The 27,665-nt window shown below is 47.4% G+C and overlaps 1 protein-coding gene across 1 annotated transcript; it reads left to right on the forward strand.

The window, feature by feature from the left end:
- The first annotated feature begins 1,699 nt into the window (after window positions 1-1,699).
- Window positions 1,700-27,610, forward strand: Dnase1l3 (deoxyribonuclease 1L3). The gene is given in 8 exon segments (NM_053907.1): window positions 1,700-2,057; window positions 7,742-7,830; window positions 10,797-10,886; window positions 11,713-11,825; window positions 16,695-16,807; window positions 20,227-20,384; window positions 26,864-26,960; window positions 27,224-27,610. Coding segments are annotated over 8 exon segments (933 nt in total). The 5' UTR covers window positions 1,700-1,901; the 3' UTR covers window positions 27,341-27,610.
- The last annotated feature ends 55 nt before the right edge of the window (window positions 27,611-27,665 follow it).

Below are 27,665 nucleotides of genomic sequence, written 5' to 3' on the forward strand. Positions count from 1 at the left end.
GTCAAACAAGAACCTCAAAAGGAATGGAGAGGTTGTTCATTTGGTTGAATGCTTGCCTAGCACGCAAGAGTTCCTGGGTTTGACCTCCAAAAGTGCAAGAATGGGGAGCAGTGGCTCTCAGGAGGTGAAGGCAGGCGAATCAGAAGCTTAATGTTATTCTTGGCTCCATAGGAAGTTCGAGGTCAGCCTGAGCTAGAGGTCCTGTTTCAAGAAATTTCAAGAAAGAAATTTCAAAGAAATCTGAAGGCATGGCATGTGGGCTTTCCTTTCCCGTGTCCCTTTCCCTTCAAGTGCAAGTACAGCCCTGTGTAGACGCTGTCCTGTGAGGCTAAACTGAGAACCTGTTTCACTGGCTGGTCCAAAGGGATCTGCAAAATTACAGCTCCCACTGAGAGAGAATAAGGGAATACAAGATCCAAATATGAGTGACCGGTGGCCTAGAAGCACAGATTTAGGCTTCCCCGGATACTTCATTCCAACAAGATAACAGTTTGGGGATTCTGTTTGTTTATGTGTATGGGTGTTTTGTCTGCATGTGTGTCTGTGCACCGTGTGTATGTCTGGTGTCTGTGGAGGTTGGAAGAGGGCGTCAGAACTCCTTGAACTGGAGTTCCAGACCATGACGAATGGCTCCGTGGGTGCTGGGAATTGAACTTGCATCTTCTGAAAGATCATTTAGTGCTCTTAACCTCTGAGCCATCTCTCTAGCCCCCAGTTTCAAGATGTTTTTATAGGAACAAAGCCAAAGAAAACACTGGTGGGAATACCAGTTAGGCGGCTTCAACAAAGGGAAAAAAAAAATCCATGTTATTGGCCTTAGTTGCTACCTGATGACATTCTTGGATTCTGGGTTGGTGGAAGCTAGGGTTCTGCTTGACTATTCCAACAGGGGTTTACCTGATGGCCACAGGATGTTAGGTCAGGCACAGATGCTGGCAATGGATGGCCCGTAGGGCGCTGAAGATGGCTGCAGGATCATTGGACTCTGCGACCGTCATCATTGTATTAGTCAACCATCTCTGTAGAGTCTGTAACTTGGGTGTGGCTCCCCCCACCCCACCCTCCGTGCTTCAGTTTACACAGGTGAGTTTTGCTAGAATTACGCAATCTTAAATCGTGCTCCCCTCCTCGCCGCAAACCTGCAGCTGCTTGGTGAGATGCGATGACACGGTAGTGTGTGCGCACCGTAGGATCGCTGTCTGGCTGCTCACTCATTGCTGCCCACAGCAGAATCAGCCACTGGAAACACCCGTTTGTTTGGGTCACATGGCCCATCCCTGCCCGTCTTGGGAACTTTCCTGCAAGCTCTTTATTTCTGCTGCCTCTAAGGGTCTCAGCCTGTGACCCTTTTGCTCCTGGGAGCTCCACCTTGCCTTCCTCAGACTCCAAGGTATCCTCTGTTTCTCTGAATTCAAACTAAACTTGACGTTCTGCACTCATGGAGACGGCTGAAGTACAGATGTGTCCAGTGGCAATTGCTTACCAAATCTTTGTCCTCCAGCAGGTGGCTCCACCAGTCCAGGTCCCCTCTGGGTGGACAGACATTTCCCAGCTCATCAGCTATCAGGGAAAAGGCCCATGGCTACCACAGGAGACAAGCCCAGAGATCAGAACTGACCCCACCCCCATCCCTGCCCACTGAGGTTGTAAGTGGCTTTTAAGAAGTCTGGTGCATAAATCCAGCATGCTGTTTTCCCTACAAGGGCATCGAGACCAGAGGACTCCCTAAAGGCTAACTCATTGTCTTCATTTCCTTGGTGATTGAAAACGCGTGATGGTGAGTTCCTCAGAGAAGTGAAAGTGGCCCAGAGGGATCCAGTAATTCCTGTTATCGGCCAGCTTTATAAGTCAGCGAGCCAGGCGCCTGTCTTCATCCGGCCTGAAGTCCCAAGAGTGCAAAGATGTCCCTGTACCCAGCTTCCCCATACCTGGCCTCCCTGCTACTCTTCATCCTTGCCCTTCATGGTGCCCTGTCCCTGAGGCTCTGCTCCTTCAATGTGAGGTCCTTTGGAGAGAGCAAGAAGGAAAACCACAATGCCATGGATATCATTGTGAAGGTGAGTCATGTTCTTGTCCTGGACAACACTAGCACCTTCTCCCAGCTTCAAGGGATCTGAAAGTTGCCCTCGGGTGGCGGGGAGGTAAGGACAGACTGCTGGCTTAATAGGTGGCTAAACCGCCATCACCATAACCACCTCAACTTTGGGTGTTTTCTGCTCCATCTTCAGACTGGGTGGGTCTGTACTTTCCTCAGAGTGGTGCAAATTTACTTGAGCAGGTAAATGTGATGCTCTTGCCAGAGTCTGACTGGCAGTCAGTTCCAGGTACCGGCTGCTGTTTCGATAGTTTTAATTGAACATCCTGAATGTCTGTGTCAGCTGCCATAAATACATGGTGTCATTAGTCAATCTCAGGGGCAAGGGCTGTTGAAGAGAATGAAGTCAGAGGTTCTGGGGAGTGCCGGGGAGTGGGTGGAGGGGAGCTAGTGCAGCCCTGCCTGCCTCAACTTCATAATCTTGGTGAAGTATGAGAGCCAGGCTCCCTCCTCCCCTCCCTTCCCCCACTTCTTCCCTCCTTGTCTCTCTCCTTTAATCCCTCCATCCGTCTCCCACATTGATCCACCAACTCTCAGTTCTGATCTTTCTCCGTTTATAGTTATTATTGTCCTTGGGCAACATGACCTATGTCTGGGGAAGCTGCGTACAGTTTTCTGGAGTCAAACGGCTCTCTGCTCCGTGGGTTCTGATGCTGGGACTCTGTGGGGCGGTTATTACTTAAAAACAAACAAAGCAGAATGGGATTAGAATTCACTCCAGTTGGTGGGATGCTGGCTTAACATTTGTGAAGTCCTGAGTTCCAACCGCAGCACTCCACACACCAGGCAGTCTCAGCACCAGGGAGGTAAGAGGGTCTGAAGTTTAAGGTCATCGTTGACTACATAAATGATAAAAGGTCAGCCTGGTCTACACGAGACCCTATCTCAACACGAAATACCACACCACCACCACTACCATCACCACTACCACCACCACCACCACCACAATCACCACCACCACCACCACCACCACCACCAGCAGCAGCAGCAGCAGAGGTCCCAGCGTATGGTGACAATGCCAGCCACCCTGGGTTCAGACCCCATCTATCAGCTGAGGAAGCTCAAGATACCCCCTCTTCCTGATATTTCACATGAAGTGGGCTCTACCACCTGACAGGCTGGTAAGGTTGGTCAGTGAAGCCCACCTGAGCCGAGCTGAGGCCGGCATCATGCTACTGTCTGGTAGAAGATACAGGCAGAAAAGACTTGCTGTGCTCTGCCAAGATGGTCGTGCGACCCAGGTAACTCTACCCTTTGGATGATGGCTGGATGTGTTTTTATCAGTGCCAAGCCGGTGGGAACTCTGATGCCATAGCTCAGTGGAAAAAATCTGACATGCAAGGGAACTTTTCCCCAACTTCTTGGGAGCCTGGTGCCTATCTACATTCCTGATTTATTCAACCCTGGAAATGTTGCCACACTCTTGGGAGCTGTGTTTTTGTTCTCTGGTGATTCTGTTCCTCCATATAGCTTCTCCCGGGAGCTGTAAGTCCCACCAGGTCTGCTTAACACCCTTGTTAAGGGTTCATCCTGTCCTCGTAAAGCCATTCTGTAAACAGAAACCAATCTCCCCAGAACTCTCAGAGCCTCTAACCGAACAGCGGTAGTTGACCCCAAACACCTGGTGCTCAGTCAGAAGAGTTAGTGCTTGTATGGACCAAGGAGAAAGACACATTTGCCACCCAAAGAATGCAAACATCCCAAGTAGGGAAGCATTCAATGGAGTGATGTCAAGGTACCATGAGAAGGGTAGCATGTAACACTAGAAGTTATGGTCTAGGCAGGGCAGTGGTGGCGTATGCCTTTACTCCCAGCCTCCCAGCACTTGGAAGACAGAGGCAGGTAGATTTCTATGAGTTCAAGGCCAACCTGGTCTACAGAGTGAGTTCCAGGATAGCCAGGACTACATAGAGAAACCCTGTCTTGAAGAAGAAGAAGAACCACCCCCCCTAACAACCCAAAACCAAACAAAAAGTAAAACAAGAAGTTATAGCTTAGAAGAATATTATCAGTATTTCTTATGATGCTGGTCAAACTCCCTGTGTAACCAAGGTGACCTGAACTTCTAATCCCCGTGCCTTTTACCTCCTGAGAGCTGCCATTAAAGGCATGTATCTTCACCTGGTTTATGTTGGAGACTAGTGTGCCACAGGCAAGAATCCTACCAACTGAGTCAAGTCCCATCTGCTGGTGTCATTCTCTTCAGAGCCCCCATGGCCCTCTGTAGAGCTGCTTTAGTGAGTTGAACAGCAAGAGAATGTGAGATTGAGCCTTCAATACTATGGACCCCCTTCCTGGCCACTACACTCAACAGCCAAGGAGACCAGCATGCCAGAGGGCAAGGTCCCTCTCTTGGATGACCCACTGGCATGGAATAAGTGTACTCCATGGGCTCAGATCCCCTTTCCTGAGAGAGCCCGGCCAGATTTCCTGTTGACATCCCAGTTCCTTGCTTACCAAGCATTTCTGAACCCTGCGTCTCCAGCTGTTACTGATTTCTAGTTTCCTTGCTATCTCTGCGAAGTTTTCCTCAGACAAGAATCTGCAAGATCCTGTTGTCCGGATTCTCAAAAGGGCATAGTCCCAGGAAAAAGCCATGTTTCTTCCGGTTCCTACTGCCTGGGAAGAGACTCCAGACAGCCCTTTCAGAACCGAGCTCTGGACCCTTTAAGATTTGGCCAATGCCAAATTCCTGCCTTTACAGAAGATTACCACAGCCTGGAAGGCAGTTATGCCAGTTACTGTGCTGTCAAAACCTCTAAGGGCAAGAGTTTGTGGAGAACTTGCACGGTGAAGATGGATGGAACCCAGATAAGAGTGTCTCTGAGGGAGAGGGACAGTCTGGAGAGATCTAGAGAGATCTACCTGATGCCCTTAAGCAGGGAACAGCATAACATAATGGGGAAGAACCAGAGTTCAGTCCACTTCCCTACCACTAACGTGCCTCACTGCACTGGGCGGCTTACTTACTTCCTGAGCTCCAGCTGTCCCATCTGTAGAATGGGCATAAAAAAACAGGACGACTGCAAGATTGAACTCTAAGTCTACCTGTTAAGAACTCAGTATACAGCACTGCAGAAGTACTGTGTCTTCTTATCATGTACTATAAGAATACTTATCATGTACTATAAAGCTTGGGAAAGGTGAAGAGCCTCCCCCGACCCAATCCCTGTGCCTTGGAGTGTCTGGCACAGGCTCTCCCTTCAGAGATGACGTGACAGATGCAGAGGCTCTGTTCTGGAGGATGTAGAGTGAAGGGCACAGGAGACTTGCCCAGGCTGGGCTTAGTATCCAGACAACTACAAATGGTTGAATAGGGCAAAAACAAGATGGGGAAGGCAACTTTCCTCAGGCTCTAAGCAGGCCAATGAAGAGCACAGTGATGATGAAATGACAACTCTGCCCATGACAAGGTCTGTCTAGTGTAGAAGAGGGGGAGGGACATCCTAGCTTATGGAGTCGGCATGGACCCTGACTCTTCCCAACCAGCTATGGGGACCCGCAAAGTTCCTTGACCACTCAAAGCATCGGCTTTCTCGATGATAAAGAAAGGCCAGGCTGGGCAGATGTTCAGTCGGTCAGCTGTTTGCTGACCCGGCATGAGGAAACTGACTTTGGTTCCCCAGGGCCCATGTGAGCAGGCCAAGTGTGATGGTGCAGCCCAGTGCTGAGGAGACAGAGCCGACAGGATTGCTGGGGCTTGCTGTATATTCACCCAGCCGGATTTTCAAGCCAGATCCCAATGAGAAACCTTGTCTCAGAAAGCAAGCTGGGAGGCTCCTGGGGTTGACTTCCGGTCTCCTCATGTCCTCGCACACCTGCATACGGTGCTGCCCCATACTCTCACTTCGTCTACCCTGTCAGTGTGAAGGATCAAACTGGAAAGACTGAGTCAAAGAGCTCGTATATTTGTTTGTCTTTGTGTGTTGAGGCAGGGCCTGGCTAGGTAGCCCTGGCCTCAGACCCGCACATATCTGCTCTCTCTGGTGCTGGGATTACAGCTGTGTGCCACTGTACACACTGAATGTGTACGTTTTACAGTCATTTCTAGACTATAAGGTGTGGTAGTTTCCGATGGCTCCCCAGCAGGCTAGCTTGAGGACAAGGCTGCTGGTCAGTCCTACATGGCCGATGCTGTGGGTTTAAGCTAGAATCCAGGCTTCCTGAGAAGCCAGTTGTCAGTCCTCAGCTCTCTAAAGGCTGCATCCCTGGTCCCCGGGAACCTGGATTCCACCCTGCTGCACTTGGGACTGGAGATGCTCTGGAATCCTGGCTCTCCCAGTTGTCCTGGCTGTGTGACCTCAGGAAAATTGTGTAACTACTCCGAGTTTAGTTGGCATCTAAATTCAATGGGCTAACCATCGTGTGTCCCTCCCTTAGTGTCGTTGTGAAGTAGGTTCATGATAAATGTTAGCTCTTCGGCTTGTTATCATCTTAATTAGGCCTCCTGACATCTGCAGTAGCCAATGAGAACCTTTACTCATTAAAGACACAGCAGGTACTTATTGCTACCATCACTGCTATAACCACACAAGCGGACCCAAGCTGTCGATGCAGTGGAGGGTCACAGGGCTCTGGACACCATTGCTTAGATTCACTGTGCCACTGTAAATATTTTCCAGCTTCGAGACTGGGTGATGTACTTAGCCTTGTCCAATCTTCAATCTCCTCAACTTTAAAATAGAAATACCAGCCTGGTATGGTGGTGCACACCCTTAACACCAGCACAATGGAGGTAGAGGCAGGCAGATCTTCAAGTTTTAGGCCAGCCTGGGCTATATAACGAGACTGCCTCAAATAAAGAAATTAATTTTTAAAAATTAAAATGGACAGAAAACAAATCAAAGAACAGCAACAACCAAACTGTTGGGCACACGATGTGCCCTGCAGTCCCAGCTACTCAGGTCTGAGGCAGGAGGATCCCTTCAGCCCTAGAATTTGGGACTAGCCTAAACAACAAGACAGTACCTCAAAACAATGACAAACTCAACAGAACACAAAGGGACACAACCACAACTAAGGCACTCCTCTCAGGAAGCCTTTCTTTTACTTCAGGAAGAGATTAAGCCAATGTTAGCAACCACCTGACTGTGGTGCTTGGAGCCCACCCGTTAGGATCCGAGATCACCAGAGAATGATACCCAAACTCAAATAGTATGCGAAAGCAAAGAGCCTTTATTCCAACAAATTTCCTGCATGCAGGGTTCTCCCCATTTGGGAATGGAGACACCTAGTGGGCTACTGACCCAGTTTTTTATTGTCAGTTAGGGGAATTCCAGGGAGGGGTGTGTGCCCTTTTACCTTGATTGGTTAGTTCTATCTTTAGGGGTCTGACTGATTCTATAATTGGTTAGGTTCTGGAGACCTCCCTGAGGGGTCACTTACTCATTCTAGCTACCTCTTCTTACCTCAGGCCAGGTGACAAGGTGTCCTTGGAATGGTCACCTAGGGCTGTGGTTGGCTGACCCCTGGTTCCTGGATCCAGGTTCTCATTTCTGGGAAACAGAAACTTAGACCTATTCTCCCAGTTTGCAGCCTGTCATGGAGTAGGCCTGGTTCTGAGCTTAGTCCTCTCACAAGTGTCTGATGAAAGGTTTGGTTATTTACAGTAAACAGCCTCAAACCCTGAGAACTCTCTCTCTACAGATCATCAAACGCTGCGACCTCATACTGCTGATGGAAATCAAGGACAGCAACAACAACATCTGTCCCATGTTGATGGAGAAGCTGAATGGGTAAAGTGGGGAGCGGGGCAGGCCCCCAGACATTGTAAAGTCAAGTGCAAGGGCACCTGACTATGGCAGGGGACTAGAAACCGGTGCCATCGCTGACATTTACTCTAACCATTGGGCACCATGGCCAGGACTGACTAGGCTCTCACTGTGCACTTTCCCCTGGTGTTTTTAAAATATTACAAAGTAAAAACAGGAGTTTAAAAAAGGCAAAGAATTAGGACAGAAAAGTGAAAAGAGTAGGTAAGAGGCTGAGCTAAGAAATCCTGCTGTAAAGGTGAAACTCAGAGGGTAGAAGAAATCGTCAGCATGCAAAAATGGCTACAATGTATCAGAAACAGCGAGTTCAGGTCACTGTGTTACTTTTCACATGAGTACTGGAGGGAGGGGTATGTCTGGATGATCGTGGAGGAAAGACATGGGAGCATGAGCTAACAACTGTTAATGGTTACATCTGGGATTAGAAGACTGAAAAGCCACCACGGAGCTAGGTCAGTGAAGGGACAGGAGACCCTTTTTGTTTCAACACATCTGTATGATTTGAGCGTTTTACCCTCAGCACAGCTGGTTGTGGTAGTGGACATCAGTGGGATTTGCTGAAGGAGGCAGAGGCAGGAGGATCACAGGTTTGTGGCGTTAGCAGCGGTAGCAGTGATGATGGTGGTGGTGATTGACTTTAATCTCACGACTTTAATCTCAGCACTCAGGAGGCAGAGGCAGGCAGATCTCTAAATCTGTAAGTCAGCCTGGTCTATAGAGCACGTTCCAGGACAGCCAGGGCTACACAGAGAAACCCTGTTTCAAGGGAAAGTGGAAGAAGGGAGGAACAAACAACGGAAACAAAAGCAGTATCTTCCGATAGTTGTTTTTTGTTTGTTTGTTTTTGTTTTTTTGGAGCTGAGGACCGAACCCAGGGCCTTGCGCTTGCTAGGCAAGCGCTCTACCACTGAGCTAAATCCCCAATCCCCTTCCGATAGTTTTAAATGACACTGGTCAATCCTGATGATTTATATTCCTTCTGAATGATCAACAAACTCCCAAGTGTATTAGCTTTTCATTACTGTAATAAAATACCCAAGAAGGACATCTTAAAAAGACGAAAGGTTTTGCTCTCCGTTTTGGAGGCTCCAGGCTGTAGTCAGCTGACCTATTGCTTTGGGGTCTGTGTTCTGGTAGCACACCGTGTGAAGAGGCCTGTTCATCTCATCCATATTTAGACCTGGATCCTAATTTAGCCCCTTCAGTCTTTAGGGAAGTTTTTAAGAGGGTGAGGGGCCAAGGGCAAGGGGAAGAGTAGACTCCATCCAGACTTCTCCCCGCAGTCAGCCTGGAGCCAGTCTGGAAGTGAGAAGTTTTAACACCCTCATCCCCAACGTACCTAGACTCCGAGCAGAAAAAAGTCCCACCCTCCATGGTCTCCCAGTTGAATGAAATGTAGCACACATGCTAAGACTGCATCATACACGTGAGCTAACTCTGCAGCTGCTGGCATATCTGTCCACTGTAAATCTGAAAAGGCTCTGAGCCACCTCACAGTGGAGCTCTAAATCAATGTGCTGCCTCAAAACCTAGCCGGCTAGAGCTAGCAGAGGGCCAGCCTTCCAAACTGAACACCTAGTGAAGTCTGCAGTCCTCACTCCTGGGCTCCCATGGTCAGGCCTGGCTTACAGCACACGTTTGAAACCCAAAAAATTTCTGTAAAGCCAGAAAATTGGTCCCTAAACCAACCCCTCTGTCTTTTCCAACTGATTACAGTTGAACTGTCAGATACTAATCAGGTCCCAGATCCTTTTAGGGGACGATGGAGGGAAACAGTGTAAGCTGTCTGGACTAGGCTATCAGCAGATTAGATATATTCACAGAGAGGGTCAGGTTTCCCTGTGGAGGCCAGAGATAGTCTGCTGCCTTCTCCTTCCCTTCATGGTGAAGTTCTAGACCCCAGGAATAAGTAGTTGATTGTTGGAAATTAGTACCAGAAATGTTGAGCAGGTCCCAGGGGGCTTCAGAAAAGGAGGCATCTGGTAGACCTCAAAAGTGGTATGTGGACAGGAGATATGAGAAACTTGACCCTAACCAAGAAACGAGTTATAGCAATGTCGGTCCACATGCATGTGTCCCCCCCATGATATACATCTAGAGGTCAAAGAACAATTTTCAGGGGTCAGTTCTTTTTTTCCCCACTCTTTGGGTGTTGGAGACTAAACTCAAACTGTTAGGCTTGATAGAAAGCATCTTTATCTGCTAAGCCACCTTGAAGAATCCAAAGCAGGGATTTCTGATTCTGCCTGGACCATCTCTGGCCCCTGTGATTCCTACAGAAGCAGGCCAAAGCTCACGAAGTTTGGAATGAAAAGGGATCCTGTTCCCCCCAATGGTCAGCCTTGTCTGACTTCAGTGGGAGAGGGGTGAACCTAGTCCTGTACAACTTGATGTGAAAGGCTGCAGGGGATGGGGGTGGAGGGTTTAACAGAGGAAGCCTCTTTCAAAAAGGAGAAGGGGATGGTGGAATGGGTGGGAGGATCTATGTGAGAGGGCACTGGGAAGAAGGGGGCTGATATTGGCATGTAAAGTGAATAAATAAATGAATTTTAAAAAATTTTTAAAAAGCTCTACCCTCAAATCCTCGCCTTGTGTTATTAAATCATACAGCCAGGTGATAGTGACATATACCTTTAATCCCCGTACTCAGGTAGAAACAGGTAGATCTCTGAGTTTGGGGCCAGCCTGGTCTACAGAGTGAGTTCCAGGACAGCCAGGACTACACAGAGAAACCCTGTCTCTAACAACAACAACAACTAATGGAGTAGGAGGTTAAAATAGTAGCCATCCTTTTAGGACAGGAAATAAAAGCAAGCCATGGCACTATACATATGCCAGCACTGGGAATATGAAGCAGGGGCAGGGGTAGAAGCAGATGTAGCAGAGACGTGCTTAGTGTTTACAGCACAGTAAACTATTTTGTTTTCTAGAAACTCACGAAGAAGCACGACATACAACTACGTGATTAGCTCTCGGCTTGGAAGAAACACATATAAAGAACAGTATGCCTTCCTCTACAAGTGAGTGCGAGCGACCCTTGACCCTTGACCTGACTGAATTGAACCCAAATAGGTGTAATGCGTTTTCCTTTCAAAAATAGATTCTAGGCAAGGTATGGTAGCCCATACCTCGGATCCCTGGACTTGAGAGGCAGAGGCAGGGAGAGTTTCCCTGAGGCCAGCTTGGTCTACATGGCGTTAGGCTAGTTACAGACTGAGACCCTGCTCAAATAAAACACAGTTGATTCCGGTCTCGAGGCATTTGTCATTATCAGTCAGAATCTTTGCTGTCTGATTGATGACGTGTGTGTCAGGGCCGTAGCTCAGTTGATGGGGTGTTTGCCTAGCGTGTGTAAGCCTGGTTCCATCCCTAGCATCTCGGTGCCATGGGCTGTAAGTCCCAGCGCTCTACTCCGATGGAGGAGTCAGGAGGATCTTCAAGCAACACAGCCAGTTCAAGGTCAGCCTGACCCTGTCTCAGGGCAAATCACCTAAAAACCTTAATAAGGAAATGATCCAGTCATTAGCTGGAAGACACAGCAACACTGTGACACTAAATGACTGACTGGCTGGGGCAGAGTTCTTTGTCTCCGTGGGGAAGGCCTGTCCCAGCACGTGGGTGTAGCACAGAGGACTCAATGGCTTCCCACTGCCAATCTGTTTAAAGAACACTCACTCAATGTGCCCCAGCTCTGGAGAAGAGCTAGCTGGCTGCCTGTTCTCAGGGAAAAGATCCTCCACATCCACTACCACCACTTGAGTCTGCTCTGGAAACTGCCGAAGTCAAAGGAGGCTGTGTTCCCAGCCAAAGGACTCAGTGAGAAGGAATTCTTTGTTTCCGTTCTAGGGAGAAGCTGGTGTCTGTGAAGGCAAAATACCTCTACCATGACTATCAGGATGGAGACACAGACGTGTTTTCCAGGGAGCCCTTTGTGGTTTGGTTCCAGGCGCCCTTCACTGGTGAGACCATGACCCTGTATCAGTAACTCTTGAGGCTGCTATGACCAAATACCTGACACTAATACCTTCGAGGAGGGGAGATTTATTTATGTTTCAGAGAGTTCCGGTCATGGCTGGGGCTGTGGTGACGCAGAACCTTATGGCAGTGAGAACATACGCCATTGGGCTTCTTCACCTCAGGATGGAGAGGTGGGAGAAAGGCACCAGGGCCCAATGGTAACCTCCAAAGTCACTCCCCAGTCACCCACTTGCTTATTTTATTTTATTTTTCTTGGATAGTTTATGTATTTACATTTCAAATGTTATCCCCTTTCCCTCCTCTCCCATACCTCCTGCTTCTGTGGGGATGCTCCCACTCCTACCCATCTACTCCCACCTCAACGCCCTGGCATCCCCCTACATTGGGGAAATGAGCCTTCACAGGACCAAGGGCTTCTCCTCCTATTGATGCTGGACAAGGCCATCCTCTGCTTACATATGTGGCTGGAACCATGGGTCCCTCCATGTTTACTCATTGGTTGGTTTTTTAGTCCCTGGGAGCGCTGGTGGGATCTGGTTGGTTGATATTGTTCTATTGACCCACTTCTTCCAGCAATCCCATGCCTTAAAGTTTTCACAACCTCCCAAAATACTGCTGTCAGCCGGGGACCAGGCATTTGGCACATGAAACTATGTGGGGCATTTTATATTTTAAACCATAATAGCCCTTCTCCTGGTTACCTCCCCAGCAGCCCATGATCCCACACAGTCCTGATCATGTGTGAGCCATGCTCTCAGACCCACGCATTGTCTCATGGGAGGCCTGAGTTGAGAGTCAATGCTTGAGAAAAAGAAGCTGGTCTGGTGAACCAGGCTTGCTTTTTAGAATGCTGGGATGCAGACCTCCCAGCCTGGGTACCACTCCCCAGGATCATGGATATCTCCACCCTCTTGAGTATTTAGAATCGTGGAAATGTTTTATCCCACTCCTTGACCCCTGTCATGTACTTCATTCCTTCACTTCCAAAAGTAGGGGTTACCAAAGGAAAACCCCAAGAGTCTCACTCTCCCTACAGTCAAGTCACCCCATAGTGTAGCAGCCTTCTCCACAGATTGCCAGGAGGGAGAAAAGCCATATCAGGTACACTGTGATCCCCGATGACACTGCTGCTGGTCCATGACTAATGGCCAGTTTCCTGAGGTATTGGGCTAGGATTGCTCCCTACTCGGATTTGAAGAAACTGAGCTCTTAAAGGCATTTTCACTTGCTCAAAATCCAGCAAGTAAAGTAGCCAGACAAGCTGTTAAAAACGAAAAGCTATTGAAGGCAAGCCAGGGTTGTAAGTCAAGGCACCAACCCAAAAGTTCCCAGTCACCACTGTATTCAGTAGAAGGTCCAGATTTCACCAGACATGGTGGCACATGCCTATAATCTCAAAACCCAGGAGGCAGAGGTAGAAGGATTGGCCAGTTTGAAGTCAGCCCGAGCTATACTGTGAGACCCTGTCTCAAAATGCCAAGGGCCAACAGTATAATTCAGTGAGAGGACATGTGGCTGGTATGCACAAAATCCTAGATCCAATCTTCTGCACTGAAAGAAAATAAAAAGAATCAGGAATTAAAATGTAAGTTGCAGCATCAAATGCTTTTCACTACTAACTATGTGTCCTGGCGAAAGCAGATGACTGACAGAGTCCCTGCCCAGATGACATCATACTGTAGCAGGGAGACAAGAGTGTGGGCAAAAAGATATATGCAGAATTAAAGGACATAAGCCTATACCCACCCCATGCTGTTGTAACATCCTGATCCATAGCATTAACTGTTTCTGCCCAGGGTTAATTAACTTAGAGGAGGGCGCTTTGGGAAAATAATTACGAAAGAGGTGTGGGAATTCTCAGTAGAAAAAGGGGAGAGGCTACCGAGGACACTGAGTGCAGTAATCCTTTTATTCTTTATCTAGTGTGCTTATGCCAGGCAGGGCAGGGAGAGCTCACCTGGAAGTGCCCTTTCTCCTCATAGGGAGGCAAGGCTCTGCATTGCTAAGCTAATCTGTTTTTCCTGAGCCTCCGCCTTCCAGCCTTCCTAACCTGCCTTTTGTTTTATAAAGCTAGGATTACGGAAGTATACCACCACATCCTGATCATCCTCTCTTTGTCTGTTTTGTTTTTGAAATATGGTTTCACACAGCCCAGGCTGGCCTTGAACTCTTGATCCTTCACTGTCCAGCTCCGAATGCTGAAACTGCAGGCCTATGCCACCATGCCTTGTTTTATATGGTGCTGGGGACCAAACCCAGGGCGCGCTCTCTCTCTCCCCCGTCCCTCTCCCCCATTCTTGCCCCTCCCCCTTCCCCTCTCCCTTTCCCTTTCCGTGTGTGTGTGTGTGTGTGTGTGTGTGTGTGTGTGTGTGTGAGAGAGAGAGAGAGAGAGAGAGAGAGAGAGAGAGAGAGAGAGAGAGAGCGCACTCAGGAAGGCCAGAAATGTTGAATGCCCTGGAACTGGAGTTATAGGCAGCGATGAGCTAACCAACATGGGTGCTGGATAACAAACGCCAATCCTCTGCTAGAATAGTAATGCTCTTAATCACTGAGCCCTCTCTCCAGCACCTTCTTCCTTTGTTGTTGTTCTTTGAGACAGGGTGTCAGTATATAGATCAGACTGGCCTCGCACTCACAGAACTTGCCTCAACCTCCCATGTACTAGCTATGTACCTCCTTGACCTGTTTTCTAATTTAAAAAAAATTTTTTTTTTGCTTTTATTCTTGCTTACTAAAGGGCTATAAACTTGCAAGCCTCCATTTCTCATTTTCCATTTAGTACAAAAGCTAAACATGTTATCAGAGTCTTTGGTCAAGGGCCAGGGTCCAGGACTCACAACAAATCCAGGACTCACAACACTGTCCAGAGTCCCACCTGGACAGTGGTGGCAAAACAAGAAAGGTGTGATTGCCAGTGTGGCAACAGCAGGAAGCAGGTGGGAGTGTCCTGAGCCCTATCCTGGGGGACCCTGACAAGACCCCCAGAAAGTAAAGAGAGACTGCAAAGAAGAGAAGCCAGGAGAGGTAGAACTGGGCACTGGTCAACAGTGCTGGTGTCCTGTGCAGTCCTGTGACCAGCCCCAGGGGTGTAAGTCAGGTGCCCTGGAGGACTCTTGCTGTCTGCGATTCCTACCTAGGTTTGTGTCAGGGCTTGACCTGCCCGCAGGGTTCATTGTCTCTGGAATGATGAAAACATCTGTCTTGTTGTCTCCTTAAATGGTGGTCATGCAAACTCAGAATCTGAGGCAAAGTTTAAGCTAGCAGAGGAGACAGATGCAAAATGAACGCACGTGTGCCAAATGCTCACCCTGACTTAGCCACCTTGAACCTACAGCCCCAGAAGGCCACTTTAAACGAAAGTAGCCACTAAAGCCCCATTTCAAGTAACCTTCTGTGTATCCGCTCTAGGTTATCTTTCTTATTTTTCGGGGCATTCTCTTGTAGCTGAGGCTGGCTTCAAACTTCTGATCCTTCTGTCTCAGCTTCCCAAGTTTAGGATTACAGATGTGTGCCACCCTGCCCAGATGAATTTATTACTCTTAGAAAAGAAGGATACAGCCACAAAATATAAGCAATTTTTATTACTCCAAATAAACCAAGAGAAAAATGAAGATTTAAAAGAAAGAGCAGGGGTTGGGGATTTAGCTCAGTGGTAGAGCACTTGCCTAGCAAGCGCAAGGCCCTGGATTCGGTCCCCAGCTCCAAAAAAAGAAAAGGAAAAAAAAAAAAAAGAAAAAAGAAAGAGCAGGTGAGATTCTCAGAACCCACATAGAAGGAGAAAACCAACTCTACAATGTGATTTCTCTCTCTCTCTCTCTCTCTCTCTCTCTCTCTCTCTCTCTCACACACACACACACACACACACACACTCACACACACATACATACACAGACATGTACACAGATACACACAGACACAGACACAGAGACACAGACACACACACAGATACACACAGACACAGACACAAACACACACAGAGACCCAGACCCAGACCCAGACCCAGACCCAACACACACACACACACACACACACACACACACACACACACACACACACAAAGACACACAGACACAGACATAGACACACACACATACACACACACACACACACACACACACACACACACACACAACACATAACACAGGTAAGAGAGAAAAGTCTTCCATGTCCTGAAAGAAAACAAGTGTCCTGGTGGCACCAAGAGCCCTGAAGTCCCAGGCACTGGCTCCACACGCAGCAGTACCTCCTAGAAGGGAGTTTCTTCTCAGGCGGTATTAGTTGGCCCTTGACTGGAAGTGTGCACCTGGTAGCTGGGTTTTGGCTACTTTGTGGGTTCTTTCTTCCACCCTTCTACGTCTCTTTTCTTCCACCCTATCAACCCTCTAACACTAGAGAGAAAAAAGGATAGAGAAGAAAGGAAAGAGTCAGAAAGGGACGATGTTATTGTCAGACCACTTCCTGCTGATTAGTGGTGTTGAGTTCCTTGGGACAAGGTTGATCTGCACTGTCAGGATATCTAACTTCTGCTTGTTGTTTGTTTTTTGAGCACAACTACTTAACAACAATCAACAATGAGCCAATAGACAGCCACGCCTCTTGGGGACCTAGCATTTATATATCCTCTGAAAAGTCCCCAGAAATTCAAAGCAGAATCTGTCTGCAGCTGGCAAAATCACACCCCTCATAGAGCACGAGGCAAATCGTAGTCGGCTGCTGTGGCCAAACTAAAACAGCCCCATATCTCACATCTGGGATTAAAACAAAAACATATTCTTATAACATTTCTGTTTTAAAAAGAAACCGAAACTCCAGAATTCTTACTGTGCCACCTCCTACTTGCCGTTCCTCAGCTGCCAAGGACTTCGTGATTGTCCCCTTGCACACAACTCCTGAAACCTCCGTTAAAGAGATAGATGAGCTGGCTGACGTCTACACGGATGTGAGAAGACGATGGAAGGCAGAGGTGAGGACCTCTGTGCTTGTTTCATTCTGTCAAGCAGCACCCGGCTGTTGAGTAGGATGGTGAGGGGACAGAGCATGTGCCAGTCACCACAGACTCATAGCCTCACCGTAGGCCTTTCTTTAGCTCTAAGCATTCTTCTTGCTAAAGTTGCCTGGGCCTGTCGCAAAGGGTCTTGGGAATTCATGCTCTGCTGCATTTATAATGGAGGTCAGCATTTGGCACCGAGGCCTAGGCTGGGACTATACAAGAACGAGTTAGTTTAATCCTCTCAACAATCTAACAAGGGGCTGGGGAGATGGTTCTGTTGATAAGGTGCTTGCCCTGCAAGTATTAGGACCTGAGTTCAATTCCCAGAAAGCATGAAACAGTAGACAACCCCCCCCCCACACACACACACAGAGAAGAGAGAGAGAGAGAGAGATCCCCCCACACACACACAAACAGAGAAGAGAGAGAGAGAGAGAGAGAGAGAGAGAGAGAGAGAGAGAGAGAGATGGGGGACAAAAGACAGAGAGAGTTAGAGACAGAGAAAGACAGAGAAATAGAGAGAGCTGCTGGGTATGCTGGTGCAAATTTATAATCCCAGTGCTGAGGACATAGAGGCAGGCAGATCTCTGGAACTCAATGACCTTGAAGTCTTGCCTACTTGGCAAGTTCTAAGTTAGTGCTCAAACACACAGAAACAGAGAGAGAGAGAGAGAGAGAGAGAGAGAGAGAGAGAGAAGGAAAGAAAGAAAGAAAAGAAAGAAAGAGTGCCTAAGTGACACTCCCAAGGTTGCAGTCTAGCCTCCACAAGCACGCCTACATGTGTACACCCCACTACACATACTAAGCAGTCCTACAAGTTGCCCCTAATCACAGCTGAGAACGGTGAGGTATAGAGGCCGGAAGTGTTTCAGAGGTAAGTGGCAAGATCATGTAAAGGAGAAGCAATATGGAGGCCGTCCTCAAGGCAGCCATCACCTCTCCATTTGGAAGGCTCTGAGGGTTTGAGGAAGCCCATGGTAAATGGGGAAGCACTCAGATGGCCCTCCTACCAAATTCCTCTTTTTTCCTTTCGGAATGTGATGCCGAGAGTCCCTCTTCCTCCTCAGTTCCTCTGCCCAAGGTACCAAATGAGTCGAGTGTGGACACAGCTGGCCAAAACTTGGCCATCAAGAAGCCCAGCTGCATATTTTATTGCTTATTTGTAAGTTCCAGGTCAAATAATGAATCTTACACACTCAGCAAGAGCACATTGAGCATCTTTCGATCAATAGGTCCCAAGGAAGAAACCTTGGATGAGGAATCTTCGGGAGGGCAGACTGAAGTTTGACCCTTAATGCTTCAAGCTCCGGGTTGTGTGGCTAGAGCAGCCTTGCTTGGTCCTTTTAAGGGTTAGAGTCTAACCTCTTCCTGCTGTTGCTAATGGCGCTTTCAAACCAAGTCGAATCGAGTACGGTAAATCACTCCATGTAGGCTCGGGTACATAGGTCAGGGATAGTGTTCTGTCCTTAACTGTGTACCTTAATCTCAAGGGAAGCCCTAACTGCAGATATCAAAATTAATTGTTCTGAAGGAAAGCTCACCAGTCAGCAATTCTCTCAAACAATAGCACAGAAAGGAAATAAACTGTTTCCTCTGTCGGGTGGAGTGTTAAAATTCTCTTCCCTTGGCCCTTGGGGGTGTCACGGGGGCACAGTTCTTCCAACAGTTGGTGGTATAGGCGGAGAAAGACAGTGAACCCTTAGGCCTGCCTCCCTTAGGAATCTCCGTCTCTAAGGACCGAAGGTTAATAGGCATTAGTTTCTGACCTCAACACATACAATAGGACACAGAGAGAGACCAACGAAACATCATCGCACTACACCACTGCGTTTCGCCTCTTGGGCACTGAGGTGTGTATTCACTCATTCACATCCGCTGCAGGGTTTATGGGAGGCTGGATGCCTGTGTTCTTGCCTACCTGTGCATAACTACCTACGCAGAGAGGGTGACTGAGAAGCGGATGATGCAGTGAGCGAACATTCTCTCTCCCACTCCTCCTTCCACTGTCACATCCTTGTCAAAACTGTGACTCACTAGGAACCTGTTTTCCCTTTCCTTAAAAGGGAAGGAAAGGTGTGGGGCTGGAGAGACGGCTCAGAGAACCGATCGTTTTTTACAGAGGGCCCGGGTTTAAATCCCAGCATCCACGTGGCGGCTCACAACTGTCTGTGACTCCAATTCTAGGGGATCTGACACTCTCACACAGACGTACATGTAGGCAAAACACCAAGGCAAACAAAAAGAGAGGAAACAAAGACAGAAGCTCTGAGAGTTTGCTGTGACATAGTGCACCAGAAACAGTGTCTGAAACAACTCTGGGCTGTCTGTCAGTGCTGGCCTGGCTAGAGAGCCAAGGTTAGTGTGTGAGGGCAGGGTTGCTCCTTCTGGGGCCTCTGTCCTCTGCCTGAAGATGTTCGTCATCTGCTGTCTCTGCCTGGTGTCTTTCCTCCTTGTCGTCCTGTGTTCTAACCGCCTCTTAGATTTCACTTATTTAAATTCCTTCATTCATTATTGTCACACGAGATCAAAGCCAGGAGCAAATCCCCAGCCTGCTCCTGTATAAGGGGGCACCCGCCTGCCTCATTTTTACCTTAGTCACAGTTTTAAAGTCCCACTCTCCGCCTGACTGTGGCAGTACATAGCGATCAAGAGATGGATGCAGAGAATCAGGGGTTCAAGGCCATCCGGGGCTACATAGCTAATTGAGGTCAGCCTAGGTCATGAGAGACTGTCTCAAAATAAAACAAACAACAAAGGGTCCAACTTCCAGAAATAGTCACATTCTAGTGTATTGTGGCCAGGGGTTAAAATTGGGATGGGTGGGTCAGTGAGTGTTTGCTGTGCAAGACTAATGGACTAAGTTCCATCACTGAAATCCACAGTAGAAGGACAAGAGATCCAGCAAGTCATCCTCTGATCTACACAAGTGCACACACACACACACACACACACACACACCATGCATGCTCACATAACACTACATATACACATATGTGTGTGTGTATATATATATGTATATATATGTGTGTGTATATATGTGTGTATATATATATGATGAATGAAAATATATTGGAAGGGGTCCAGTTCAGGTCATGAAAGACTTCTTTATACTCTTTGGGGACAGGCGGCAATGGTGCATGACTTTAATCTCAGCACTTGGGAGGCAGAGGCAGGTAGATCTCTATGTTGAAGGCTAACGTGGTCTACAGAGTGAGTTCTAGAACATCTAGAACTACACAGAACTATACCATCTTCAAAACCAAAGCCAAACAAACAAACAGATCTCTTTGTTCGCCGGGTGTGGAAGGTGGGTCCTTGCTGGTGGTGGAGAATGAGGGCATGGATGTCTTCTAGTGCTTACCAAGTGATGGGTCTAAAACCATGCGTTTCAGAATTTCATCTTCATGGGTGATTTCAACGCTGGCTGCAGCTACGTCCCCAAGAAGGCCTGGAAGAACATCCGTTTGAGGACAGACCCCAACTTTGTTTGGCTGATTGGGGACCAAGAGGACACCACGGTCAAGAAGAGCACCAGCTGTGCCTATGACAGGTGAGAGCCTCTGCAGAGGCTGCATTTGTCCCAGGGCAGCCCGAGAAGGAGTCAGCTCCACTTCAAAACTGTTAGCTAAGATCTCTCCCCTGGGGGAGATGGCAATGCCCACCCTACGGTCCCAATACCAAACCAAGGTAGGGTTCCACTGAAGTTCACGCCAGGGAACCTGTGAGGTTGTTGGGCTTCCTTACCGACCCTAGGTGGGGGTTTACTTACTGGAGTATGAGGCTCCCCTGCCAAGTGGCCACACCAGGAAGTCTTTACCTAGGAGAGACTGACTTTTCCACAACTGCATAGATAAAGCCTGGGTTCCTTAATCTTATCAGGCCTGTACACTTTGTCCCTTCCCCAGGCCATGGGCAGTTAGGGATGAGTTGCATACAGCAGGTGGTAAGGAGGGGCTTGGAACTCAGGCACTGGTCTTGGAACCCTCCCCACCCTTCTTTGTGGAGGCGTAAACAGCCAACAATCCCAACTGGGATGATCACACAGACAAGGGACTGTGCAAGGTGGTAGTTGTTAGGCTTGGAGGCTAAACTAGCCCCAGACAAGGGTCCTCTGGTTTCTTAATGCAGTGTACGGCATTGTGTGGTTGTACTAAAACTTAGCAGTGGCCAGCGCTGATGTCAGAAGGGCCTGGGTTCAAGTCCCAACTCCACCACTTCAAGTGTCGTGACCAACCGAGAGATTCAAACTTTGTGTTGGTTTTCTCACCTATAAATTCCAGATTGTAGCTTTGGAAGTAACTCAGTTGTAGGGATATACTGAAAGTTAAAAAAAAAAAAATAACACGTGTAAAACTTTTTTTTTTCTTTTCTTTTTTTCGGAGCTGGGGACTGAACCCCAGGGCCCTGCGATTGCTAGGCAAGCGTTCTACCACTGAGCTAAATCCCCAACCACTTTTAATGCAATGCCTGTCCTATGACCGGTGCTAAATACTTTTGTATATTCTTAGATGATACCTGGAACATTCACGAAGCTATGGCCACAGGCAATTCCTGTGATGTGGGCATTTTTACCCAAACATAGATGACAGTAGGTCACTTCACTGTCATCACTAGCCATTCAGCTGTTACCAGGGTTTTGCTGCTATAAACACTGCCGGAACAGCCGACTTGTGTATCTTACCAGTGTTTATGGCCCTTGGGTACCATTTGAAAAATCAAAGTAAGGTGGTTCAGCGGGTAAAGGCACAAGCATGATGAACTGAGTTCGATCCCCAGGACAGGGAAGGAGAGACCCAGCTCCCCAAGGCTGTTCTTTGACCTCACATGCTTGTAATAGCACGAACCCCAATAAAGAAATAACTTTCAGATTGAAAGTGAGAATATTTTAAATATTTAATTTTTATTAATTAATTAATTAAGTATTAAATTTTTAAATTTTAATTAATTAATTAATTATTAAATATTTAAAGAGTGGCTCCAGACTCACTCTTTGGCCCAGGATGATCTTGAACTCTTGGTCTTTCTCCCTTAGCCTCCCCAGCACTGGATTACAGCAGGTGCCAGCATGCCTGACTTGAATAGTTTTTAAACTATTGCTACACAGAAATGCAGATGCACGTGTTTAAATAATGACAGTCCTCAGGCATTGCAACCTTCCTGGTACTTTTCAAGCTGTCAGCTCTGTTCTCTGAGTCAGGAGGAACGTGGGAGTGTCTGAAGTGTGTGAGATGCCAGTGACCACACACAGCAGAAAACACAGACAAGCGGGGCAAGCCTGAGTACCAGTGCCCTCTGTTCCCAGCGCTCAGCCAGCTGTGGAGGAAGCACACAAACATTCCCGTGGCAAGCTTACTTAGGTTTGAGGTCTGGATTTTATACTCATCTCTTGGCCACCTTGGTTCCTCTTGGGGCTTTTTGAGGCTACAGTTTCCTTTTTGGCTAGTATTTTTTTCAGCCCTCAAAAGTGGAAGCCCAGGCTGAGAAGTTACAGCCTCTCAAGCTCCCAGGCCTGTCTTCCCATTCTTGAGTGTTCAGTCAAGCTGGGTCAATGACACCGGCTCGCTCAGCCATGCCAGCTATGGGACCCCTGGCAGCTCAAACCCAGAAACCAAGCCACCGCTCAGAAGAAAAAAAGCTCAGGGCAGAGACAGAGAAGGGCAGTTTGATCCACTTTCCACAAATGAGGCAGGGTGCTAAGACCACATAGACCTGCTTTACCTCTCTTGGCAAATGCTAGAGGCCACTTCTTTGTTTTTGTTTTTGTTTTTGTTTTGTTTTGTTTTGTTTTTTTGAGCTGAGGACCGAACCCAGGGCCTTGTGCTTGCTAGGCAAGCGCTCTACCACTGAGCTAAATCCCCAACCCCTGTTTTTGTTTTTGTTTTATTGTTGTTGTTGGTGGTGGTGTTGGTGGTGGTGGTGGTGGTGGTGGTGGTGGTGGTGGTGTGTGTGCGTGTGTGTGCGCGTGTGCTGGTGATTGCAATTGAGCATGTAGGTGCATGTACCTGGAGGGCAGAGGTCAGAGGTCAGAGCTATGTCTTACTGCCTTGGGATAGGGTTTCTTGCTGATTTCGTCTCATTCGTTTAGTTTGGCTATAGTCTGTTATCACCGGGAACCAAGACAGGACCATGAAGCAGAGACTGAAGCAGAGACCGTGAAGGGACGCCTGATCCCTCTAGCTTCCTCAGTTACTTTTTCATTGATTTATTTTCTTTTATTGAAATTGATTTTTTTCCCCATACAATGCATTCTGATTATGATATCCCCTCCCCCTACTCCTCCTAGTTCCTCCCTTCCTCCCCTCCTTTCCAGATCTATACCCTTCCTGTTCCTTGTGGAAACAAACGGGCCTATAAGGAATAACAATAAAATGCAGTAAGAGAGCACAAACAAACAAATCGGAATAGGACGAAATAACCGAACAAGGAAAAGAGCCACAGAAAAAGCACAAGAAATGTACATAGACGCATGCATACAGATACATAGGAATCCCATAAACAGCCCAAACCAGAAGCCACGCTGTATATACAAAGGAGCTGTAAGAGAGAAGGGGAAATGCCCGAACTTGACATTATGACAGAAAGAGCATCCAAGGATGCGGTTGTTCCAAAGAGGCTGTTCTTTGCTCTGTGTGGTTGAGAAGAATCCTGTCTGCTGCTGGGCTTGAAGCCTAGCCTTACCGTGAGTTTGTTTCCCCAACGGGACTCCCTTGGAGGAAACTAAATTTTCACTTGCGAGTGACTGTCAATTTCAGGGTTCGGGATGAGAGCGTGTCAACACATCTCCTCTCCACTGTAGGTCCCATCTGGTGCAGACCCGTGCAGGCCCTGTGCACGCTGCCATGGTTTCTGTGTGTTCGTGCGTGTGCCAGCCCTGTTGTACCTAGAAGGCCTTAGCTCCTTTCTGTCCTCCATTCCCTCCGGCTCTTGTGCTCTTTCTGCCTTCTCTTCCTTAGACTTCCCTGAACTCTGAGAGGAAGGATTTCGTGGAGACTTCCCTTTCAGAGCCTTTCCAAGGTCTCTCACTCTGTGTAATGTCTGCTTGCGGGTCTCTGTGTTTGTTCCCCTCTGCTACAAGAGGAAGCTTCTCTGGTGAGAGCCAGGCAAGGCATGGATCTATGAGTGTAGGAGAATGTCACGACAAGTCGTGTCATTGCTGTGTTCCTTTTGCAGAACAGTAGTATTTGGTTTCCCCTCCGTGGTCCCTGGCCTATCTAGTCTCAGGTTCTGATCACCCAAGCAGTTTGGGTGAGGGTTCCAGTTCATGGAATGGGCCTTAACTTAAATAAGATATCGGTTGGTTACTCCACAAGCATTATGCCACTATTGTACCAGCGTAACTTTCAGGCAGGTCACCCTTGCGGGTACAAAGGCTGTAGGTGGATTGCTGTTTACCTTTCTCCTTTGTGGCGGGCAGAATAACTAAATTCCAGTATTTACAACACCAGTCCACAGGACGCAGGCTCTAGGTAAGCTCCAGTTTGACTTCTCTGTGCTCACTGAGCTGGATAGGTGTTATCTTCAGAAATAGGGCCTTACTGTCGACTCGAGGAGAGCCTCGGCAATCCCCTGGACTGTTTGGGTGTTCCCAAGGGACTTCTTTGGCTAACAACTTGATTGGGTAGAACCCATTCCCAGGATTAGAAGCTCCGTTTGGTGAGGAGAGATAATCCAGTTGGAGCTCCATCTCCCCTAGCATTTGTCAATTTCATTGAGGCCCCTCCTACATGTTACATTATAGGAAGCTTCTGTTGTATTAGGGTTCAAATGACCCCTCGAATGGCCCTTAGTTTTAGCTCTTCCTCCCTATATTCCCTCCCTCTCCCTTTCTTCTGTTCTCCTCCATGCTTGATCCTCTTCTTTCACCCCCCCCCCCACCTCATCCATGCATAACTATCTGGTCTAGTTCCCCCTCCAAGGAAGGTCCACCCCTTCCCCCAGTCCCTTATATAAATTATAGCTTGCTTATCAATGACTTAACAGCTAACCTGCGCATATACTTAAGTAAACACATACCATATTTGTCTTTCTGGGTCTGAATTGCCTCACTCAGGATGATTTTTTCCCCCTAGCTTTGTCTACCTGCACAGACTTATGAATCCATTTTCAGTGGCTGAGTAATATTCGCGTGTGTAAATGTGCTACATTTTTCTTTACCCATTGGTCCATCGATGGACGTCTAGGTTGTTTCCAATTCCTGGCTATCACGAGTAGAGCAGCAATGAGCGTGTTTGAGCAACTGCTTCTGTGGTAGGATGGATCATCCTTTGGGTATACGCCCAAGTGGTAGAGCTGCATTGTGAGGTAGATTGATTCCTATCTTTCTGATGAACCACCACATTGACTTCCACAGTGACTGAACAAGTTCGCACTCCCGCCCGAGAGTGGATGAATGGTTTCCTTAGGCCACACCCTCTCTAGCAGAGCTTCCAATTCCATTGTTGTCTTTAGCCATTCTGACTGGAGTAAAAAAGATGGAATCGAAAAGTAGTTTGATTTGTATTTTCCTGATGGCTAAGGATGTTGAACACTTAAGTGGTTTTTTTTTTATTTCAGCCACTTTTGCTTTATGTTTCAAGAGTTCTTTTTTTTTTAAGATTTTTATTTATTTTACGTATGTGAGTACACTGTAGAGTGAGTACACTGTCGCTGTCTTCAGACACACCAGAAGAGGGCATCAGATCCCATTACAGATGGTCGTGAGCCACCATGTGGTTGCTGGGAATTGAACTCAGGACTCTTAACCACTGAGCCATCTCTCCAGCCCCTTCAAGAGTTCATTTAAAAAAATCTGTATCCCATTTTTAAATTTGGTTATGTGTTTTCTTGATGTCCGTGTTTTGAGTTCCTTATATATTTTGGATATTAGCTGTCTTTTGGTTGTGCTGTTGGTAAGCTGTCCCCTGTCCAAATGACCATGTCCTTTGCCTTACTGAAGCTTTTTATTTTCATGAGGTCCCATTCATTAATTTCTTAAGTATTGGCCTGAATGCCTGTACTATTGGTGTTCCACTCTGAAAGACTTTTCCTGTGCCAATGAGTTCAAGACTATTCCCTGTTTTCTCTTTTATCAGAATCAGTGTGCCTGGTTTTAGGTTGAGGTCTTTTCTCTTCATTTGGAGTTGTTTTGTACAGGGTGATAAGTATGGATCTATTTTCATTCTTCTACATGCAACCATCCAATTTGACCAGTGACATTTGTTGAAGATGCTGTCTGAATTTTTTTCCAGTGTATGTTTCTTGCTTTTTTTTTTAATAAAAAATCAGGTGTCCATAGGTGTGTGGACTTATTTCTAGGTCTTCAACTCTATTTCATCGACCAGTAAGTCTGTTTTGTGGCAATACCGTGCTAGTTATATTGTTATAGCTCTGCAGAACAACTGATTATCAGGGATGGTGATACCTCTTGCAGTTCTTTTATCATTCATGAGTGTTTAATAAATTACTTTAGATTAACAAAACTGCAGTACTCTACTTCTATAGCTCAGCCCCCCCCCCCAAATAGGGATGATACTGCCCACAGTGGGCTAAATCCTCTTATATCGATTAACAACTAAAAGATAATGCCCCCGGGCTGGAGAGATGGCTCCGAGGTTAAGAGCACTGACTGCTCTTCCAGAGGTCCTGAGTTCGATTCCCAGCAACCACATGGTGGCTCACAACCATCTGTCATGGAATCCAATACTGTCTTCTGGTGTGTCTGAAGACAGCTACAGTGTACTCACATACATAAAATAAATAAATAAATCTTTAAAAAAAATAATGCCCCCACAGACATGCCCACAGGCCAGTCTGATGGAGGAAATTCCTCAAATTAGGTTTCCCTCTTCCCAAATATTTCTAGGTTTTTAACGAGTTTACCAAAACTAACCAGCACAGGTAGCAAGCCAAACTCAGCTGTGGACATTAAGCAGTCACTACGCAAATGGGCTAGACTGCTCCATAGACTTCAGAATCAAACCCAGTCCTCCCCTTTATCCCAGAAGTCTACGGCTTGGACTAATGCATCCATCTTCCTTGTCCTCACTCCAGGATTGTGCTTCGCGGACAAGAGATAGTCAACTCTGTGGTTCCCCGCTCCAGTGGTGTCTTTGACTTTCAGAAAGCTTATGAGTTGTCTGAAGAGGAGGTAGGATCACCACCTTGTCTTCCTGATCCACCACCCTGGAAATGTGGGGGGGGGGGTGCTATTGAGTCTTAAGATCTACAGATTTGAAGATCTGCCAAATGTCCTAGGAGCAGGACCAAGGCCAACATTCATCCGGTTCCATTGGGTAACCCCAGACATTTCATCTGTCCCTTTTACTCCTGAATGAGGTCATTGATGCACACACACCGGCATGTTCTGAGCGTTCCTTAACCCCCAGATCTACTTCCATTTTCCCTTTCTAGGCCCTGGATGTCAGTGACCACTTTCCAGTTGAGTTTAAGCTACAGAGTTCAAGAGCCTTCACCAACAGCCGAAAATCTGTTTCTCTAAAGAAAAAGAAAAAAGGCAGTCGCTCCTAGGTCTCATGTTGCCATTTTCTTTTCTTAAAGTCGTCCCTTGCTTCCAGATAAAATGGCCCTCGTGGGTCTCAGCTCTCTGCACACTCAGGAATTAAGACTGGCTAAGCTGTTTTCACTGTTCACTCTGGTTAATTTTGCCTGGAGCCAAGTTGGGAGGAGAGTCTTCTGTTACATCACCCTGACCACGGGCACCCTGCGAACCACCATGGGTAACCTGAAGAGACACAAAGTCTATTCCATAATAAATGTGTGTATTTATTACACCATAAACACATGTCTGAGCTGCTCTTTTTCCTTCATGCACTGGGGACTGTGTGACTTAGGT

Source organism: Rattus norvegicus, chromosome 15 (assembly GCF_021556685.1).
Source record: "Rattus norvegicus strain SHRSP/BbbUtx chromosome 15, alternate assembly SHRSP_T2T, whole genome shotgun sequence".
Lineage (NCBI taxonomy): Eukaryota > Metazoa > Chordata > Mammalia > Rodentia > Muridae > Rattus > Rattus norvegicus.